Source organism: Panicum hallii, chromosome 9 (assembly GCF_002211085.1).
Source record: "Panicum hallii strain FIL2 chromosome 9, PHallii_v3.1, whole genome shotgun sequence".
NCBI classification, from domain to species: Eukaryota; Viridiplantae; Streptophyta; class Magnoliopsida; order Poales; family Poaceae; genus Panicum; species Panicum hallii.
In genome coordinates, this window is record NC_038050.1 from 61,481,258 (window position 1) to 61,495,385 (window position 14,128).

A 14,128-nucleotide genomic window follows, 5' to 3' on the forward strand; every position below is an offset into this window, starting at 1 on the left:
CCGGACCTCTGGGTCCGGAGGCCTCTGGAGCTGCTCCTGGCGGAGGCCCTGCTGGAGCTGACGCCGAGGACTCCGGCGCCGGCTGGGGGCTGGGTCCCCCAGTTGGGGCATTTGAAGGTTGCGGCCTACCGTACCACCTGTTTGGTTAAGCACCAAAAGCCGAGGAAGAAAATGAAAAACCTTGATAAAACCACTTACGGGAAGTCGTACCACTCCCATCTGCCCCGGGCGGCCGGGGGGACCTTCCTCCCTGCCGAGGACCCCCCGGACCTTTGGGGGCCGTCCCCGGCCTTCGAACCTCCTGGCGGCGGCGTTGGGGACGGAGGTCTGTTCTCGGGCGGCGGCGGTGGTGTCGCTGGCCGCGGCCCTGGTGGTGGTGGCGGTGGAGTCTGTCGTCCCGGTGGAGGCCGGTGCTGTGGTGGAGGAGGAGCAGCTCCGCTCTGCTCCTCCACCCCCGTGGTTTTCTGGCGCTTGGACGCCGGCTCCCCCACCAAGGAGCCGTCGCCTCGCTGGAGCCTCCGGGACTTGCTCCCTTCGGCTTGGCTGCGCCACTCGGGTGCCGCCCCCTGAGCCTCGCCGCTCCTTTGGGCTGGGGCCGCACCCGCACTGTCTTTCTGCCGGTGCTCTGGCACCGGCGCTTTCTCCTTTCCCTTCCCGCCGGGGGCCGGACCTCTGGGTCCCGGCTCCCCGGCACCTTCGCTGGGGCGTTGCTGGCGGCCTGGTGTAGCGCCAGGGATCTGGAGCCCGCGGTTGGGGTCGCCCCCCAGTTGCCGGACCGCCAGGCCGCCCTCGTCCAGGGTCGGCATCGACGCCAGGACCGTTGACCGCAGTGCCTGGTCCTCGCACAGGGCCTTCACCCCGCTCGGGAGGACCAGGGACTCTGGGATGAACGCCTCGCCGGTCATCGCCCGGATCGCCGCTTCCAGCTCCGCCCTGGTGAAGTCGCCGCCGGGCCCGCGCGCAATCCTGCAGCAGTCGTTTAGCCCCGTGTACACGTAGGCCATCCGAGTCCGATGCTGCAGGGGGGCGATCCGCCGCTTCAAGAAGTCGCCCAGCACCATCATAGAAGTCAGGCCGCTCCTTGCCAGCTTCTTGATCCGGTTCAGGACCGGGTCGAGCTCCACCGGTATCGTCGGCCTGGCCTTCCAGGTGCTCCGGTCGCTCTGGGGGCCCCCTTCCGGCAGTTCTAGGCGGTCGTGGGGGTCGGTCACCGCAATGACCCAGCCTTCACGCCAGTCCTCCCACTTCGAGCTGGAGAAGGCAGCGATGTCGGCGCCCGACATCCCGTGCCGGAGTTGGAAGTAGTAAGCGCCGATCTCGCCGCGCTTCTTCCCGGTCCCGACCAGGGAGTAGAAGTGCTTGAAGATGGTGGTGCAGGGGCGCACCCCCACGAACATCTCCATGAAGTGGGCGAAGACCGCCGCGAGGAGAACGGAATGGGGGGTGAGATGATGAAGTTGGAGGCCGAACTCCTCCAGGAGCAGGAGGAAGAAAGGAGAGATCGGAGGAACCAACCCGCACATAATGTATGAGTTGAAGAGGACGAACTCCCCCGCGGCAAGCTCGCGGAGGGGAAACTCGCCGGCCCTGACCTTCCCGGCGTTCGCCGGCGCGGTCCACCCCAGAAGGCGCCGCACCGCGTCCAGCTGTTCTTGGCTCTGGAAGCGGCGCGGGAAAGGAAGCGAAGCCATGGGGATTATTGGGGTGGATTGCGAAGGAGTCGAGAAGAGAAAGGCGCCGGGCGCAAGGAAGCTAATCGCGAGGAGGGATGCGAAGACGAAGAGGCGCTACGGCGTTTGTTCTTGGCAGGAGCGCGAAAAGGTAGCCGCTCCCTTCGGCGCTTACCTTTTATGTAAAAAGCTGCTTCCCCCTTAGCGTCCCGCGGCGACCGAAGAGAAGTCGGGCGGTCGCCAGCGCCGCCTTCCCCTTCCCTCACACTCTATGACCAGTGGGCTCGGGCCCACCAGTCATTGGCATGGGTGCTGGAGGGTCGTGGAAGGGGCAGAATCCGAACCGCCCGAGCCGCGCGGCGGGCTCGAATGAGACAAGAATCTGAACCGTCTGACGCGCACGGTGCGCGCGGAAGACGGGCCCCTCGGGGATCCCGCTATGGGCGAAAGGACATCCGTGCCCTCGCCCGGCGGGAACGAGCTGTCCACCCGGCGCGACGCTGGGATTTGGCCCCACCTGCGGGTACGTCCCTCTCCCGAGGTGGGCCCGGGGCCTCTGTCGGTACATACAGATAGGGGTACCTCCTGCTAGGGTGTCCAGGCCCTTGGCTTCTCATAATCCATGCTCCCCCTCGTCTCTGGGACACGTGGCGTACAACCTCCGGGCCTGACAGCTGGGGCCGCGGTCTCCGGACCCTCCCCCCGAGCTCCGTGAGGTCCGGGGCCTCTGCACGCCCACGTGGGCGGGAGAGCTCTCGGGTGACCCCTGCGGACCCGGCCTCTCCTTGGAGGTCCGGGGCCGCCACGTGTGATGGCCAGACCATCACAGGCCAGCCCGCTCCGACCGGCCTCGGGGGCCCCGGACCCCCCTTCCCCCGGGAAGGGGTCCGGTGCTCCCATGTGCTGCCCAGCGGGAGGAGCGGGGCTGGCCCCGCCGCGTGCCTGCGGCCGGAAGCCCCTTGCGGGTCGCCTCTCCACCTACCAGCATTTAATGCGGTAGCTGCGTTGGGCGCGCCAAAGTCAAAAGGCGCGGCCTGCCACTGACACACGGGGCAGGTATGCTGCCACCACGGTAAGCCCGCCTGATCTGAAGGCGGCGCGTCGTATCACCGCGCACAGTGCGCGGACTGTGTTCAGTCCCGTCACGGTGCTGCGCGCGTGATGATGGTCTGTAATAGGCGTGCTAAGGCTTGCGCTGTAACAGTGCGCATGGCACGAGCCAGCGCTGGCTCGCCCCCTGTCTGGAGGTTCCATCCCAACAGTGACAGCACGGCTTCACTGTTGGGCAACGCTGACACCGAACACTGTACAAGATGAGGCTGTACACGGCCGTATCCTGACTGTGGATACGCACATCAACTTCCCGATCGAGAAGACTACGGAGAGGAGCTCGAGGAGATGACCTCCATATCTCTCGTAGAACAGCTCCTGTTGGCCGGGCCCACCTGACGGGGTCCCGCACAGTGTAAGCACTCCCCTTGAACTATAAAAGGGTGAGTGCACCCGTTAGAAAGGGGATACGAACACAAGCTGCATGCTAGGCTCCATCCAGGCTTCTTCAAGCAATACAACACCAAAGTGGACGTAGGGTATTACGCTCCGGCGGCCCGAACCACTCTAAATCTCTGTGTCCTTCCTGCGTCCATTTGTCCACCGATCGAGCGCTCCTAAGTCTCCTCCAAACCCATCCTTAACTAGGATTAGGCGGGTGCTTTCCGCCACCCGGCTGGAGAATTCCTCCGACAACCATTATAAACTAAAGTTTCTAATTAATTAGTCAAGACCAGACCCATGTAGTATTGTGGTTGCACTTTTCCTGGGTGGTTCTCCATATTCCAATTAATGCAATGATCTTAAAATTATCACCATAAAGTATTTCAGAACATGAAGTAAAAAAAGTGTAGCATAATTTTCAAGTTATCCAACCATATTCTAAGTAGAAGCAACTAGCTAGCTACAATATAAAGTAAACAACCCAGATTTAATCAAGGAATTTCAAAAAACTAAGCATATCCTTAATTTGGGATCCGTCGTATTATAGACACGTGCATGCATATAAAGTAAATATATGTATTTAGAAAATTATTAGGATCGGAGTATGATCAAGAACCACTTGCCTTCCTCAAACCATTGTTGCTGCTCAGGGACGTCTTCAAAGCTTTGCTCTTGCGGACCCTCGAACTGTGCACCGTCTAACGCAACACACAAGTACAAACAAACAAGCAAATACAATAAATAAAAATAATACACCAAACAATGTAAACAGAGCCAAACAACGCTATAAAGCTACTGTACGCGTCGCAAGGATCGCGTGAGCGCGAGAACCGATGAAAACAGAGAAGTTATGGCTAAAACATGATTCCGGAGGCTTATTTGTAAAAGATTTGAAACTAAAAGGGCTCTGAACCAAGAAACCGAAGGCTAAAATATAAATAAATCTTAGATCTAGGGTTTAGATTAAGAAACTGAGGGGTTAGGGACGGCGGGTTCTATTTTAGAAAAAGATAGAGGCTAAAACAGAAGAAAAAGGATCTATTTGTAAGTACTTTTAAACTGCCGTGGAGTGCGGGTTGATTTCGGTAAAACTCAGGAGCTAACTTGCAAAAGAGCCTAGGGTTGACCGGTATGGTTTGGATTGACCTGATGCAGATCGGATCTGCGCGGTCCGATCTTGATCGCACGGCTGCGCGGGGCTGGAGCGGCTCGACGGCGGCGCTGGTGTGGTGGGGTGGCGGCGGGCTCGCCGGAGACTCGCGTAAACGCGATTCCGGCCATGATTTTGGCTCGGGTTTGGCCTGGAAGGAAGAGAGCGGGAAGGGGAAAGCGGCGAGGCGCTCGGGTTGGCGAGCCAAGGCCCGGAGAGGGGTGCATGGCAGCGACGCGCGGTCGTAGGGCTCCGGCGAGCGATCCCGGGTGCAAGGAAGCGAGAGAGAGGGAAAGAAGGCTGGCGAGGTTCCCACCATGTAGGGAAGCTTCGGCGGCGGCTTGTCGTCGAGGGGAGGCGGCGGAACAGCGGCGTGGCGATGCTCCGAGCTCGACGAATGCGGCGGCTGCTAGGGCTAGGGTTTCGCGAGGGCGAGGAGCGGCAGCTGCGGGTTGAGGTGGCCCAGGGACGGGGGAGGGGGGCCCTGGGTGAGGGCCGAGGATCCTTGGCGTGCGCGCCCAGGGCAGCGCAGGGCGGCGCGGTCGGATCGGACTCGAGCTCGAGTCCAGCTCGGTCGGGGGAAGGGCATGACCCCAACAGGTAGAGCCCGTCTGTCGGTGGCAGTGGGGAGAGAAGGGGGGGCGGGGCAGGCCGGCCGGGCTGGGCCGCGTAGGGAAGAAAGGAAGGGGAAGGGGGTTGGGCCGGCTGGGCCGCGCAAGAGAAAAGAAAAGGGAAAGGGTGAAGGGGGACTAGGCCGGGCCAAGAGGAGAAAGGAGAGAGGGAGAGAAAAGATGCACTCAAATATATTTAAATTTAAATTTGAAATTTAAATTTAAATGAAAGACGAGCAATAAAACAATGCAATGCGGCATAAAATGCATAAGACGTATATTTTCTTATATTTCTTTTTATGGCTAAATAAATTATTGTTAATTGACGGTAAGTATTCTAAATTAAAAGAAATTGAATAAAAATGTTATGGATCCTGCAAAAATTTAGCTTAGGTTTCTGATTTGAAAATTAGGATGTTACAAGCCATCTCTCATGCTTCAGCACGTTCCTGCCTGAAATAGCAAATGTTCACCGGCTGTTCACGAGTCAGCAAGGACACTACACATCATTTGCTCATAATTAAGCGCAAAATAAGGACACTGCACACTTGCTCAGAGAGAGGGGAGATCACTTCTCTTTTGCTTCCAAATTAAGATGTGTTGACACAAAATAAGGTTAGCTGAACTACTATTGGTTTACTGGCTAAGGGTAGCTTTGTTATATGATCTAGTTTATCAGTTGAAACAAACATGACCTAAATTACAACCATATTAACACAATCCAGACTATAGATTATAATAATCAAATAATAACAAGCTGTCACCCTAGCTTGTGGACGATTGTAGGTGGCAAATAATTATTTTTTTCTCTCGAATACATAGGAGAGCTACTTATCTTTGTATTAAGTAGAAAGAGTTTTAGTACAACGCGCAATGAGCGCCCACTAGGCCAGTACATATTACAGGAGAGCAAAGGTGGCAAACAATTAAGCAGGGCCAATATGCGGGGAGCAACTCATATTTTGTACAGCGTAATATATAAGTGCCGGCCGATTGCATCATCGATCAAGGACCCCCTTTTATCCAAAGAAAATAAAGATACAATAAATTAAATTGCATCATCACCCCAACCATTCATCAGCGAGCCGCGCGCGCATGCTTGCATGTGTTAACCACTGCACAACAAGCAAGCACGCAAGCAGCATGTTTACTTGTGTCGCCTCATATCTCCACGTCATGCGCTCTAGAATTCCTTTATGCATTTGAAGCGCGGAAAGTTTTACAGTACAGTGGGAGTCATTATCCGCAACGTGCAGATAGCGTACGTCTGCGATCGAGATGGACATGCGTTTGTTGCGTCACCTGGCTCCAACCACTACGTACCCTTTCTAGTTTCTCATGAAGTTGCATTGGGAGGAAAAAAATCTTACGAAGTTCGCGTAGTTTCGAACATCCGGTGTAAAAATAAACTTGTACCTTTCCTTATTTGAATTTACGTCTTTGGTGCTTTTTCTTTTCTTTTTCTACAAGATTTTCGGCATGCATCGAACGTCTCGCGTGATATATAACGCTAGCCCTGTTCGCGTGTACCCTACCAGACGTCGATCTTCCCAGCTCCTGCACTTGTGATCATGAAGTAGAAAAATCAGCAAGCATATCTGTCCCTTTTTTTGGTTGGGCAGGACCTGAGCCATGTCCGAATCGGCGGCGAGTGTGGTGTCCCCGGCATGCGTATGGAGGGGAGCAGTTGGCTGTGGTCGCTGGCTCGCCGCGATGATGATGACATGGGCGGATGAGAACATTGAGAAGACGACGACTCGCAGAGCCCAATGGCATCAGCCCTGATTGCTCAAGCCGGTCAGCCCATTAGACATTAGTGAGAGATGTCCAAGAAACCGAGGCCCGATAGCCCGGCACGAGGCACGGCATTTGGGCTCGGCTCAAACACGCCGCGGCCCGGAACGCCCGCCGTAGCAGCAGCCGGCCAGCCGCAGCTCGCTAGGGTTTCCACCTCCGCCGAGCCGCGGACGTGGCCGAGTTCAAGTCTTTGGCGTCCTCCCTCCCTGCACAACCGCTCCGCGCCCGCGCTACCGTCCCAGCGCCGCCGCCAGCTTCTCAAGCCTCACGCGCACGCTCGCTCGCTCAGGCAGCCGGCAGGGTCTCGCGAACGAGCCATGGCGAAGGAGGATCTGGCCGTGGAGGCCGGCGAGAAGCAGGAGCCGGCGCGGCGCCTGGCGTCGACGTTCGCGGAGCTGGGCATCTGCAAGGAGCTGGTGGAGGCGTGCGACCTCATGGGGTGGAAGGAGCCCACCAGGATCCAGGCCGAGGCCATCCCTCACGCCCTCCAAGGTACCATCCATCGTCCTTCCAGTCCTGCTGGCTGCCCCGGGCAGTTGCGATTGCAGGCTCCTAATTCGGTTTGGTTTTGCTCTCAGGGAAGGACCTGATCGCGCTGGCGCAGACGGGGTCGGGGAAGACGGGCGCGTTCGCGCTGCCCATCCTGCAGGAGCTGCTCGAGAACCGCGACGTGCAGCATTCTTTCTTCGCTTGCGTGCTGTCACCGACGAGGTCGGCTTGCTTTCTAAAATCCTTACTTCGCCGGCACCGTATCACTATCCGATTTGGAATGTGCGTGGTTGCTGATCGTGCGGCTGTGGTGTGTGGCCCAGGGAGCTGGCGATTCAGATTGCGGAGCAGTTTGAGGCGCTCGGAGCAGCTATTGGTTTGCGATGCTCAGTGGTGAGTGTTATTGCTGCGAGCGAGTGTGTTCTTTTTTTTTGGGGGGTGGTGGTGGTGGGGTTGTTTGAGTGTCCAGTTGTCTGAATGTGGCAAATTGTGAGTGCTGCACATTGATACGCTTGAATGCTTCATCGATGTTACAGCATTCCTATCTGATGAAGTATGCTTCTGACTTGTGTGACAAATGTTCTATCTGTTGTGGTGAAGCACAGTGAACCATTGCTATCACCTGACTTTCCTAATATTGCTGCTCAAGTTCAATGGTATTTTTTTCCCACATATTTCTATCTGTGCCAATTTTGCTACCAGTTTATTATTCTTTGCTGAACACCTTGTTTCTCTGTCTATAATCATAACTGATTTCTTCTCAGGATTCTTTGAACATGTGACAGCTTGTATTATTAAATTAGATGCATTCAGATATCCCCTGGAGATATTGTATCACTTATGCCTGTTATGTGGGCTTGTGGATATCTTGGTTTCAACTGACATTTTATTTTTTCACCAGCTTGTTGGGGGAGTGGATCGGATGCAGCAGGTGTTATCCATTGGAAAACGTCCTCATATTGTGGTGAGGGTTGCAGATTCCATGATTTTCTCTACCTTAATCCAAGCTAAAGACCTAAAGTTGTTTTTCCCATTTATATAGCAAAAATTTTACTCAAAAGTATGTTTCCAATATGTTTTACGTTGAAACTTATACATTAAAATAACTTCTGAAAAGCCACCACAATGGCATCGACATGCTTATGAAATCCAGTTTCTCTTCCCGCTGGATTGAGCTCTTGGAGCTTTTAGTATATCGTATAAACCAGTAGCAACAAACATATCAGCTTTGATTCTCTTTGCCTCCTCCACACTTCCATGATACCGAAAATTCTGTCAGTGAGTATTCTGTGAAATCAATTTGATTTTACATATTGTTTGTCTTCATGTGAACTAATGTACTTCTTGTAATATTTCCTTCGAAACTTAGGTTGGAACTCCTGGCCGTCTTTTGGACCATTTGACAGATACAAAAGGTTTTAGCCTTAGGAAAATCAAGTATTTGGTATGTATACTGTTTTCTTATTATTAAACATGTTGTATTATTTGTGTTAATGATTTACACTAACTTCTACTGTGGGCAGAAACAAAAACTTCTTCTATCTACCTGAGAAACTGTATCTCCCAATTTCTTTTCTAACCATCTAACTGAATAATATCCACTTGCCTTTTGACTGCCTGAAGTTGCTGAAACCTACTTTTTCTAAGTAAACAATCCCAGATTGTATTGGTAATTCTTGCTGGATACATTGAAAAATGTCAGAACATGTCATCCTACTGAATTCCTTCCAGTTTTCATATCCATGATTCCTCCAAGTTATTGGCTCATATTTTATATAGCATGAACGTCATCCTTGATGATCTTAATTCGTAGCCATCTGCTGGATGTTGTTCTGTTAATTCTGTACCTTGCCTGTCAACTAAAAATGGATCGGTCTGAACTCATTATTTTAGAACATGACGATCCTTATATTTTGGAGCGTATATCTTAATTTATGATAACTGTATGAATTGTTGTAGGCCCAAAATTGTTTTGACATTAGGTCTATCCTTTGTATTGCTAGGTATTGGATGAAGCTGATAAATTACTTAATGTGGAGTTCGAGAAAGCCCTTGATGACATTCTAAAAGAGATACCTAAAGACAGGAGAACTTTCCTGTTTTCAGCGACCATGACCAAAAAGGTTTGTAGATAGTATTGTACTTAGTTTGTTTATGTGATGAAACTACTTAATTTACTGGAATTTTTAATAAAACAACCGAAAGCAAGTCTTGATAGTATTAAATTCTTGATATGGCCATGTTTACTGCTTCTGTTGGTAATCACAATCATATGATCTCTCACATCTATCCTGCCAAATGTCACTAAGCCTTTATTTTCTTTTATCTAGCGTGATCTTTTTGGTACAATTAGTTTGCATAATCGTGGACTAACTTTATAAACTGTGCTTTTGTATTTTTGTTTGACTAAATGAAATTTCCTTTCCAACAACTTAGGTAAATAAACTGCAACGGGCTTGTCTCAGGAATCCTGCTAAGGTGACATTTCTATCTTTGCCCCTCGAAGCATTTAATAAGCAAGAAGTTGACCACATCTTGCTCTGCTTTCTTATTCTTTACTTATGATCACAACCTTTTTTGGGAACAGGTTGAAGCGTCCTCAAAATATTCTACAGTAGATTCGCTTAAACAAGAGTTCTATTTTGTTCCTGCAGATTACAAGGTCAGTTTATCTTGGCCCCACATCTATGTGTTGCTGCTACTGCTAGTGTCTTGCTGTATAAATGATTTTCTTGAGTTCATGTGATCTAAATCTGTACCCTCAATATTTTGTGTTGCCATGGACTACTCTAAATAATATGTTTAATTATGTTGCAATCATATCAGTTTGTGATGTTTGCGTAATTCAAAAGTAGTGTCTTTTTTGGTTTCTTTTCTTGGCAATTGATGTATTATTTTCGGTATAGCTTTCCTTCTCGAATTGATTTTTGAAGGTTGAGCCTGTATTCTACTATTTTGATCATGACTAACCTGTATGTCAACTTGCCTTGGAGTAATCTGCAATTTGATCATTTGTCTATAACCATTACTTTTTGAATAGTTGCGTGTTGATTCGTTCTATGCCTAGCTATAGCACTTTTTCCCTTGCCAGCCTAAACAAAACCTATTATGTAAGGGGCTCTATCATTTTGGAATTACTTTACTCAAAACCCATCTTTCAACTCCATTACAACGTTGTGATTGGAAGCAGTGAGCAACCACCCAAGTGATTTGAACCAATTTGACATTTCGATTCTTATTTATTTCATGTCTGTTAATTCTTCGGACTTCTATTCATTTAATAAGCATTTATGAAAAAAAGATGGCTGCAATGAAGCGTTGCCTGTCATTAACCTAATTCAATGTGTTGTGTGCAATCGTCCATCCAACTTGAACTCTATTTTTTCACCTTCACAGCGGAGTACCTCTTCCCATCATTTGTCTCTGATCTACCTTTTGTTATGTGAATTTTAGGATTGTTATCTTCTTCATGTTCTGAATGAGAGGCGAGAGAGCATGATCATGATCTTTGTGCGCACCTGTGAATCTACTAGGCTCCTTGCTCTCATGCTAAGGAATCTTGGTTTGAAAGCTATGTCTATCAGTGGCCAAATGAGTCAGGTTTACTCTCTTTGACTTAAATGGAACAACAGACAATCAGATGATTATCCTCCATGAGGTGTGAAGTGTCTTCTTTATTTCTTCCCTTAATCTCTAATGTTTTTGGGTTTATTTTTCTTTCAGGATAAGAGGCTGGGTGCTTTAAACAGGTTCAAAGCGAAAGATTGCAATATCCTTATTTGCACTGACGTGGCAAGTCGTGGTCTTGACATTCAAGGAGTCGATATGGTCATCAACTACGATATTCCAATGAATTCTAAGGTACCATCTGTTCGTTTCAGTACTTGCCTTGGTCAAATGTAGTGATTTTATTTCAACAGCTTACAATGTTTACATTTGGATATGTTTTATTGCTCCACATATAGGATTATGTTCATCGGGTGGGTAGGACTGCACGTGCAGGGAGATCAGGATATGCTGTATCTTTGGTGAATCAATATGAAGCCCAGTGGTTTGTGCTGATTGAGCAGCTACTTGGTAATAGCAGTTTTCCTTTTTGCCCCATCTTTACTTTTTGTTTGCCGATTTGCATGCATAACTGGAGATGGTATCTTTCCAAAGCCTGGCTCTCATCGAGAATGTTTTTTTTGAAGTAAAACATCGACTATGTTTTGCAGGCAAGAAAATTGACCAGTGTAAGGTGGACCCAGATGAAATTATGATACTTAAAGAGCCCATATCAGATGCAAAGAGAATTGCTCTAACGGTATGTCCTACACCAATATCGATTCTCAGTGTGATTCTTGCGCCATTCTTGCTGGTAGCAAATCTGTGCAAAAGGATGGCTACCTGGCTCCTACACTTTGTGTTACAGTGTGCGCTTGTATGACAACTGGTTCACAGAATCGTAATTATTTACCCTTGTAGAAAATGAAGGATTCCGGTGGCCACAAGAAGCGGAGAAAGGTGGGAGATGATGATGACGAGGTAGAAGACCATGCTCATTCTAAAAGATCGAAACCCTTCAAGAAATCTAACAGACGATGAAAGCTCTGGACTTTGCCCTGCTGAGTTAGAATCCATGTGTACAGCTCCTCGAATGTTAGTCCATTTTGTGTGACTGTTTCAGTGCCAACCCTGTGGATTTGCAGTGATGTACCTGCAAGTCGCCCAATTTTGTCGTCATAAACCATGTTATTGCAAGAAAAGAAAACCAGTTATATTTATTCATCTGTGAACTTTGGCTGATGGACACACAGCTGCCTGTATCGTGCCCGAAGGCGTGGGCAAGCTCCGCCGTCGCTCATGCGTACATTTGCTGCCCGCGAATTATTTTCTGGTCCGCGCGGGGGCTGTCGCCTGGATGCGCTCGGCTGCCCACGGTATGCGACAACGGTGTCATTTGAGCAGTACGCCTGGCTTTCAAGTTTGAATGTCATAAGCATTTTACCATGGTCCAAGGGAATTTAAAAAAGTGTGTCCCTAACTATTAGTTTAGTCGAAAATAAGAGAATTTAGGGGAGACTCTGAATAGATATCAGAAACAGTGTAATCCTGCTCTTGGATAAATGCTGTTGTGCACAAAGGCTTGGACTGGCTCCAAAAGTGTTTTTTCGTGTCAAGGCGGTGGCAGCGAGTTGGAGGACGCTTTGTCAGCAACGCCTGAAGAAGACTTTCATGTCGTCGTCGTGATGCAGGCTCTTGCAACGCCTTTCCGTGTGATTTAAGGGCAGGCACCAGGTTCTCACTGTGCCTCATGAGGTTGTGCTCTCGCCGCATCCAGTTCATGATTTTGACCACGCAACTAACTAATGAGGAGGGGCACTCCTCGCACCCTGCCTTATTATTACTATATGATAGATTTCCTGATCTAGGGGGAAAGAAACCGCATTACTACATGATGACCACTTTGCAGCGACATGCATGATTCCTCCATAATTTCTTGTTGGAGCTTCGCTTTCACCCTGCCTCTGGGTGGTGCTAGCTGCTTTGCTGCAAAAGTTGTCGACGTGTGATAGATTCTCGGTTTCGGTAGGGGTAGTTGGTACCACCTGGTCTGGTGGTACTCGTAGTAGCATCTGAATGATGTACCTCAGGTACGCAATGCATTGCATTGCAACAGAAGAGGCTGTACACCTGCAATGCAATACATCGCCCTGCAAAGTCCTCTTCACTTGCCAGTGCGTCCTTTTATTTATTTATTTATTTAGGAAAATATTCGGTTTACACCTTTAAATTATAGCAAAAATCCGATTTTCAACCTTAAACTACAAAATCGGATAAGAGAGACTATCTAACTGTCGAAACCGGGCAAATTTAGCCCTTAAGGTGGTTTTGAAGGTGGTCTTTTTCCATTTTATGAAAATAAAAAACATTTAAATTTAAACTAAAAAATTATAAGTAATTCATTTCAAATCCAAAAAATACGTATCAAAATTTTTCTAAAAAATATAACCTATCTATTGGCACTATACGTCAGATATTCGGATTCAATTTTTTTATATTCATAGTATTTTGTTGCCTGTAGTTATGCCTATTATTTTTGAATAAATAAGATTTAAATAGAACAATAATAATAGAAATGTTATATTTTTTTAGGAAAATTTTGGTACTAGTTTCATATTTTTCTGGTTTAAAATAAATTAGTTTTATTTTTTTGATCTAATTAGAATTTTTAATTTTTAAAAATATAAAACTACCTTCGAAACCACTCTAAGGGCCAAATTTGCCTGGTTTCAACAGTTGATCCTCTTATCCAGTTTTTTATCCGGTTTTATAGTTTAAAGTTGAAAATCGAATTTTTGCTATAATTCAAAGATGTAAACCGGATTTTTCCGGTTCATTTATTTGCGACAGGAAGATCAAAGTGGTTAGCACGGTCGAACGAATCAGCTGAAGATCAGGGACACAAGACAAAAATGACGGATCTGTGAGTTTGACCTCCATCAGGTAAGGGTGGTGGGCACCAACGTTCCTCCGTACACAGCAGGTACCATCGCTGATATATACTACTCAGCATTATCCTCCAGAATCGATAATATATATACTTTTTAAAGCACGTAAGATTTCTAAATTTTTTGTTGATCCGTCTTATTACATTGATAGGCAGATCTTAATCCATTCCATATGCGAGTCGGATCAGCCCTCCATCCACGGCTTAATCACGTGGATCCCTAAAAATTAACGTACGGATTATTATACTATCTCATACTTATACCAACTTTGTCTGTAGCAGCGTACGGATATATTTGCCTATTAAAACTATAAATACGAACTTTCATGCGTGAGTTGGAGATTTGAACCTAATAGACATGTCGTACCAGTACCAAAGGAACCAGCTAATGCTCCTTTCGCACCCAGACATATCACATCATATC

The 14,128-nt window shown here is 48.5% G+C and overlaps 1 protein-coding gene across 1 annotated transcript; it reads left to right on the forward strand.

Moving 5' to 3' along the window:
- The first annotated feature begins 6,824 nt into the window (after nucleotides 1-6,824).
- LOC112877869 (DEAD-box ATP-dependent RNA helicase 10) lies at nucleotides 6,825-11,981 on the forward strand. The gene is made up of 13 exons (XM_025942243.1): nucleotides 6,825-7,214; nucleotides 7,301-7,433; nucleotides 7,535-7,604; nucleotides 8,113-8,175; nucleotides 8,581-8,655; nucleotides 9,215-9,334; nucleotides 9,648-9,689; nucleotides 9,799-9,873; nucleotides 10,665-10,811; nucleotides 10,935-11,072; nucleotides 11,177-11,288; nucleotides 11,429-11,517; nucleotides 11,679-11,981. Exons 1-13 carry the CDS (start codon nucleotides 7,040-7,042, stop codon nucleotides 11,796-11,798), a joined length of 1,359 nt encoding a protein of 452 aa, XP_025798028.1. The 5' UTR covers nucleotides 6,825-7,039; the 3' UTR covers nucleotides 11,799-11,981.
- The last annotated feature ends 2,147 nt before the right edge of the window (nucleotides 11,982-14,128 follow it).